This window comes from Balearica regulorum, chromosome 3, assembly GCF_011004875.1.
Source record: "Balearica regulorum gibbericeps isolate bBalReg1 chromosome 3, bBalReg1.pri, whole genome shotgun sequence".
NCBI lineage: Eukaryota > Metazoa > Chordata > Aves > Gruiformes > Gruidae > Balearica > Balearica regulorum.
Window position 1 is genome coordinate 119,265,898 of NC_046186.1, and position 7,493 is coordinate 119,273,390.

Sequence of the window (7,493 nt, forward strand, 5' to 3'; positions counted from 1 at the left end):
CCTTGGGAGATGAGAGAATGAACTGCACATGGTCTAAGTCATTCGTAAAGCTTAGTGCATAACTGGAAGAACATATGCTAATGGTAAGGGTGAGATTTAGCTAAGAATTTATACAGTAAAGCCTGCTGAGAACAGGCAGGTTTTACTATCACTGTCAAAAAGCACGAAGCAGTATTCTCCGTGATGAGTAACTCACTCACTAAAAGAGATTTTGGTTTTCAGGAATTAGCCTGCTTCATTCACAAGCCACCTGCTCTGAAAGTAATTTGTGTAATGTATAAACTACTCTTAAGGCACAGAAGGATTTGGTGCTGATATTAAATATATAATGTACATCCACTTATTGACATCTTATATAGGCTAAGGACAGTCTGGAAGACACGAATGCAAAACATCGAATCGACAGTTTTTCAAAGACAATTTAGACATCAGTTCTTCTTAGAACTAACCAAATGTAAAGCTCCTGAGCTTGAATAAGCTCTAAAAAACCTAGTCTAAAACTCTCCCAAAGTAAACAGCTTGAGTCCTACTTAAACTGAGAAAGCCAGAAAGCTGAAATACCCCACTGTATCTGACTAGAGATCATTTTGCAATTTGCCTGAATCCAGTACAAGGGGCAGTAGGAATGCACAAACCTTAAAAAGACTGAAATGCACCTCAGCAAAGGTAACAGACACCACATTGTTTCTGAACTTCTCATCATGTTAGAGCTGTGGATCTTAGGAGAAAATTAAGAGCTCAGCCCTGTAAAGGACTCTTCACACAGCTTGGAGAGTCACTCTTGTGCAACCGTTTATAAGCAGTAGAATGTGTTTCTTCTGGTAGGGCTCAGAGAACATTTCTGACACACTGTAATTGCTTGCATGCTTATTGAGGAGGGAGGCAAGGACAGGAGCAAGGAGATTAAAAGTGGAAAGCTGTTTACAGCATTGTGCTTCTTTTCAAATTACGTTCTCTTATATGGCTCCAGCTTTATGCACAACTACTGAGTTTCATGCTAATGTAATACTGCTGCAAGTACCGCAGTGGAGAATCTGACTTCATGTGCTATGGCATATATTGTTGGTGGCTCTGTTACTACATTTTACAAGGTCATTTTTCTTGGTGTGGGACACTGTTTTTCTTGGTGTGCAAGGCCTGCTAGGGAAAAATTAGAAGTGATGGGAATAAACTTCTCGATTAAATATTTTCTCTCAGAATGAAAGCACAGATTTTAGAGCATCACAAAGTATTATAAACATTATAAACAAAAATTTATGTTCAAGCCTTCCCTTCATTTTAGAACTATGTAAAAAGATAAAAACATACCCAAGCAGCATTTTCCCATCTCCTAATATGGCTTCGCTTGCTCTTTTCAGAAGCAAAAGTTTGCACTTATTTATTTCATAAATATACTCCACAATAGTTTCTGGATACTAATTAAATTATACCTAATAGAGTTCTCACTGGTAACAACAAAATCCTCCCCAATTCTCCTTTTTTTCTTTGGTAGAGACAGAAGGAGGGAATAAAATCTGATTGAGAAACAATAACTCAAAACTCTTACAACTCAAAACTGCGAGATATTTTACAACTCCGATCTGGATTTCCCATTTCGCACTAGTTTACACTACCACAAACCAATTCTAACGATTGCTGCAGCATGAAACTGTAATGGGGAGGTCCAGTACCTAGTTCTACAGCAGTGAACCGGGGAAGCCGGTGCCTGTATCTCACCCATCCCGAAGAGGACCAGCAGAGTACGTCAGGATTTTCTCCTCACTGCTGCTCCATTACAGCCCCAGTCACAGCGGCACAACACGATCCCAGACATCCGGGAACTCTAGAGATGCGCACAGTATGAGGAAGGGCACCAAGAGTAAATTTAAGAGGGAGGAAGAAATAACTTGTTTAATTTTTGGATTGAAGTTTTTTCTGGATTTCTTTCATCTAGCAGTCTAATTAATTGCAGAGGTTAACATCATTGAAAGACCAAAAGAAAGCAAAACCTATTCTCCAAAATCCTTCCTTCCTTTGAAGGACCAAGGGGTGGGAGAAAAAGCAGCTCTTCCTCCCTTAATTAATCAGGCTTTAAATGCATACAGTCTCTATTTTAGACTGTTTAAATCTCCAACAGTATTTTAAGATTACTAAAGATTACTAAGGATTCCTCCTGAAGCTGCGTAATGTAAAAAGGCTCAAGGATGTGCTAAGTTTTTGGTTTTGGGTTTTTTTTTTTTTTTTGGAACTAAGACTAACACTTCAGACACACAGAATCAAATTCTGACCACTTTATTTGTGCAAACAGACCGCTGAAGTCCTAAAATACCATACCCTGTATTTGATAATAGTTTGTTTTTATACAAATTTGCCTTGTCAAAATACATCTATAAACAGTTGCTGCAAAGATTACTTTTTCCTGGATTTGCCGCAATGTGCACAACAGACTTTGTCAAATGAAACTTCACCAAATGAAACACTGACCTAATCGCCTCTCCCAATCTTTTCTCTCCATAGACCTACCAAGACAGAAAAAACAAAAGGATTTTTTTTCAGTATAATCGATAGCAACCTGAGAGATTTCTATTTGCTTATACCAAGAAATCTAGGTTTGTGCAGTTTTGCTTTCCACATTGATTCTTTACAATGCATTACACTAGGATTTTGCATTTCACTTCAGTATCTACCACGATAACAGCCCAAGAAACCCAAAAATCTGAAGATCCCAGTGCAAACTTGCCATCAATATCTATATTGTGATGCTCTGAATGGAAGCATCTGCCCGTCAGACTACAATTTTCTAAAGCAGGTTACAGTATTTTCCAGCTAGCAATAGAACCCATGAAGGTTACAAAACCAAAAAATTGGTAGACTTCCATCTGTTTAACTGATTGCTCTAATCAATATACTTTCCTCCCATAATGTCTTGTACAGACACTCTCAAAATACGTAACTGCAGAATCAATTCAGTTGGGAAGTACATAAAAATTTCAATTCTGCAAATGGCAAAACATGATGAAAATATGAACTGCTAAAGCTATCATGATGCTTAAAGGCACAGAGTTTTATTAGGTTATCTGTAAAAATCACTGGACAGAAAAAAATTCTTGAAGTCAACAATCAATAGATTTTCACGAGACAGCCAACTACAATGATAATACTCTAAGATAATTATCCGAAGATGATTTTCCTCTGGTTTCACCCTAACTTTACAATAGTGCTCTAAAAAGAGCTCCTTGGGGAAATGGCATCACCCAGAGTTCCCACTTGCCCAGATGTTTCCCTCATTATGTTACAAGCCTGTCAAGAAAAGGCAAATTCAGGGTTATTCTAATGATAGCAAACACCTCATAAAAAACCTCTCCAAATTTACTTTTCCAAGGAACATCATTCTAAAAGGCATTTCAAGTGCCCATGAGGAAAGAAAGCATCATTTATAAAACATTATTACCAGAAATCTTGAAGATATTAAAAAAAAAATAAAAATCTGGCATGTCAAGCCGGTGATAAAGCTGCGGCTCAAAGACAGCATCACGGTGCCTTACCCAAAGCATGTGGCCGAGCACTCCCAAGCAGGACTCCCACCAAGTTCAACAGGAGGTTTTCTGGGTTAAGAGGACCTGATTTCAGTTTGTGACTGGGATGTTGAGTCTACAGATCTGGGTTCCCTCCTGTGGCTAGTGGCTTCACTTTGAGTACCACCAGCCAGGGATCCCATGCAGAGTGGTCGTTACAGCCTGCACTCTCCTTTTTTTTTTCCTCGTGCTTCATAGAAATGTGCTTTGCTGGTAATATGATTCTTTCTGAGGTGATAAAGGGGTCTACATAAATTTATGGTGATAATAATTACACATTTTCTGTCATTTCTTTGCATGATTTGGTGGTTGATTTTTCTTGAACACTTGGATACAGGGAAAATAAATTGGTCAGGGCACATGCGACTGACCAGAGAATTACAAGCTTTGCCTGGGGATCTTGATGATTCTACAACTTATATCACCATCTCCAACCATTTTAAATGAACAGCAACACATGATACTGAATAAAAAAGAACCACCTGCAAAAATAAGGACCAGAACAAAAGAGTCCTTTAGCTCTGATGGACAAAATTCACCAGCAGTTTCTCAGGATCAGGAGATGGGAACAGACTGGCTGGGTCACAAGCACCTATCACCCTAAGTTTCTTGGCCATTTCAGGACTGAATAGCTACCTGTCTCTCAACAAACTTTCCAAGGAAAGCCATACATTTTGTTCCCATATTTCCCAACACCATATGCCTATTTGATTGTTTCTTGCCCTGGGGAACGCTGCATCCTCACGAGATCATTTCTAGCCCTGGGTGGGACGTGGTGAGATGGCCGTTGTCTGCTGCGACCTGTCCGTGACGGACCAGTAACGCTCACGGGAGCTACTCTGACAGCTCCAACATGGTGCCAAAATGTGGCGCGAGGAGCGGCTCGGCCTTTTCCCACCTCTGTCCCCTGAAAGACTGTAAAACCAGAGGGGGGAAGACGACAGCCCAGGTGCCACGCAGGGAAAGCCCTCGAGCGGGTGAATACCTGCGGGTAGCGCCCTGCTGATGCCTCAGGCTCGGGACCGGCGCTGAGCGGCGGAGGGAGGCCGGGGCCGAGGCAGGTGCACGGCGCCGGCTCCCGTCAGCCCGGCCGGCCCCGTCCTCCCCGTCCCGGGGCCGCCCCGCCCCGCACGACAGCCCTCAGGGGAGGCAGGTGGACACCGTTGGCGGCGCGTGAGGGAGCGGCCGTTGGCGAAGCGCGGGGCGGCCGTTGGTCGCGCGCGGGCACGAGGGGTGGGGCGGCACTCACCTGCCGCTGGCTGTGGTTGCCGGCGCCCGTGGGGGCGTGGGGCTCGCCGCCGCCGCCGCCGCGCAGCACGGTGATGTGCAAGGTGAGCAGGAGGAGCCCCAGCAGCAGCAGCAGCTCGGCCGCCAGCCGCACCATCCTCTTGAGCCGGGCGGCTTTAGGGCCCCGCGGCGGCGGCGGCCGTGGAGGAGGCGGAGGAGGAGGAGGAGCCGCCGCCGCGGCGGCCGCCGCCACCACCGGGGCCGCCGCCGCCGCCGGGGCGGCCCCGGCCCCAGGGCCGGCCGCGGCAGCCGCAGGACGGGCGGCGGGGACCGCGCCGCTCTCGGCGTCGGCGGGGCGGGCGGCGGGCGCGGGGTAGCGGCGGCAGCAGCAGCAGCAGCAGCGGGGGCCGCCACACCACGGCGGAGCCACGTCGGGGCGGGACGCCGCGGCGGCGGCGGCGAAAATCCCGGCGCTGCCCGGCTGCGACGGGGGGCGGCAGGTAGCTGCGACGGGGCCGCGGGCCGGCGGCGTCTCTGCGGGCAGCCCTGCAACCCAGAGTCACCGTGGGCCGTCGGAGGGAGGGAGGAAGGGAGAGGGGGAGGGAGCGGACGGGCAGCGTCCCCGCCGCTCGGGGAGTCGCGGGCCGGCGGAGAGCAGCGCGGCTCGGCTGCTGACGGGGAGACGCTGCGAGGACGGGGGGAGCCGGGAGCGTGTGTGCGAGTGAGAGGGAGGAGGGAAAGAGGGAGAGAGAGGCGGGGGGGGGGGGGGCTGGGGACGACTCTCACATGGCGGTGAAGCCGGGACGCTTCGAGGGGAGGAGAGAGCTTGGGGCTATCGCCTCCCTCCTCGTGAGGGGATGGGGGTGGCCCCTGGACCAGCTTCCCCGCTCCGCCGTGTCCTCGCCCGCCCCGCGGCTCCCCCCTTCCCTCACGACGCCCGTCGAGGCGTCGCCCTAGCCTGCCCGCCCCGCCGGGTCCCGGCCCGTCCCCCCGCAGCGGGGGTGTGAGGGAGCGGGGCCGCCTCACGACCCCCGCCGGCTCCCAGCCCTCGACGGGGCGGCTGCCAGCTCCCGCGGGGGGAAGAGTAGTAGATCGCTGCTTCTCCCCCCGACCCCCCCCTTCCTCCTCCTCTCTGGCCTCCGGCTCGGCCGTGGGGAACGGGGGGACGTGGGACTGCAAAAACCTTCAGCTGCCTGCCCTCCCTCGGAGCTGAATACCTGGCTCCATCTCTCCTCTCTCTTCCCTCCAGTGGCCCTAGGGCTTGCAGGGGCAGCTCCGCACTCTCTCCTGCCACCGTGCGTGCGTGTTTGCAAGCGGCTGGCTCTCCTCCTGGCTCCCGCTGCTGCTTCCAGACCAACTTTCTCGCCCCCTCGTTCTGTGTCGGGAGAGGTGCGTGTCGGATGCTTTTATACTGCCCTGCCTCCCTCCCCTGCTGTCCTCCCCCCTTCTCGCCCCCCCCCCCCCCCGCCTTCCCTTCTCCCTCTCTGCAGCTCCTGCTGCAGCCTAGCATCGCCCCCCTTCTGCCCTGCTCCCCTCCTCCTTGTGCCGACCTGCTCCTCTGCAAGCCCTGGTTTGCCTGGGCACCCTGCCACCGCACCCGCACCCCATCCCACTCGCGGCTGCACCTTGCGTTAATGACTTCCATGGCTGCTCGGCAGGGATGGAGCTGTATTCAAGTGTCTTGTCCCCTTCGGCTGGTCCCTGCATCCCCAGCAGCGCAGGAGGCACGGGAGGACTCAGGCCACTGGGGTTTTACGCTCCTCACTGTTCTTTCCCTTCCTCCTGGTTACTGACTGTGTAAGTACAGTGGAAAGAAACTTTCTGTCTCGGATGGGAGGCCCCCAAATTTAAATTAACGTGAATTTGAAAATATGTGAAAATGAGAGTTGGATTATCACTCGCTGTAAATCAGTATCTTTGCATCCGGTCTGACGGCGCCAAATGTCTTTCTGAGTGCCAAAGATGCAGCTCAGTGTAACAAGAACAAACGCAGCTCAAATAAAATTGAAACATAAAGTCACCTAACAGAAAATGGGAGTTTTGTAATCTTTGTCGTCGTTCTTCCACAATTGGGAATGTTTGTTATGTGTAAAAATGAGGATACAAGTGATCAGGGCCTGTGCAAGTGTGTGACAGCTGGGAGGCTGAATTGGTACCAAAATGTCTCAATGGGCAAATTGAGGATGAAGCGTTCCCCATCCAAAACATTTTTCAGTCTGAAACCAATGTCCTCAGCAGGGTTCCCGCGACATAAAGGTGAGATGCGCTTCCAGCATGCAGTGCCAGCAGGGGCCATGGCGCGTTGTGGGAGCCTGTGCCCACAGTATGCCTGAGCTGGGAAGTTGGCAGATTTGGGGTACCAGGAGAGTTGGAGCTTGTGGGAGGTTTCTGCCCGTCTCGGTGAGGGGCAGAGGTCTGGGGTCATGAGTGAGTTGATGTCTTGCACTCTTCCAGACAGATTAATTTCCCTTCCAGTGATAACCACTGCAAATGATTAACCGTCAGGCAGGAATATGGTTAAAATAATTGCTCTGGAGTATCAGTAAATATGTGACCAAAAGCCACAAAACCAGAACCTTCAGATGTAAGGATTTTTCATCTGCAAACATGTTCCGTGTTAGCACTGCAGTAGGAACAATCGGCACAGATGATCATGCAAGGTAGGGACTCCTGCAGGGCTGCCCTTGAGCACGTTACAGCAAGGTACAACCC

At 50.0% G+C, this 7,493-nt stretch overlaps 1 protein-coding gene across 2 annotated transcripts in view; it reads right to left on the reverse strand.

The window, feature by feature from the left end:
- ISM1 (isthmin 1) overlaps positions 1 to 6,169 on the reverse strand; it is a 43,430-nt gene extending 37,261 nt beyond the window's left edge. For both annotated transcript variants that reach the window (XM_075749764.1, XM_075749763.1), the window contains exons 1-2: positions 5,999 to 6,169; positions 4,804 to 5,327 (exon numbers count right to left, since the gene is read on the reverse strand). In XM_075749764.1, the coding sequence (XP_075605879.1) occupies positions 4,804 to 5,327; positions 5,999 to 6,008 (534 nt within the window). In that variant the 5' untranslated portion in view covers positions 6,009 to 6,169. The remainder of the gene's footprint in view (positions 1 to 4,803; positions 5,328 to 5,998) is intronic.
- Positions 6,170 to 7,493: the final 1,324 nt, after the last annotated feature.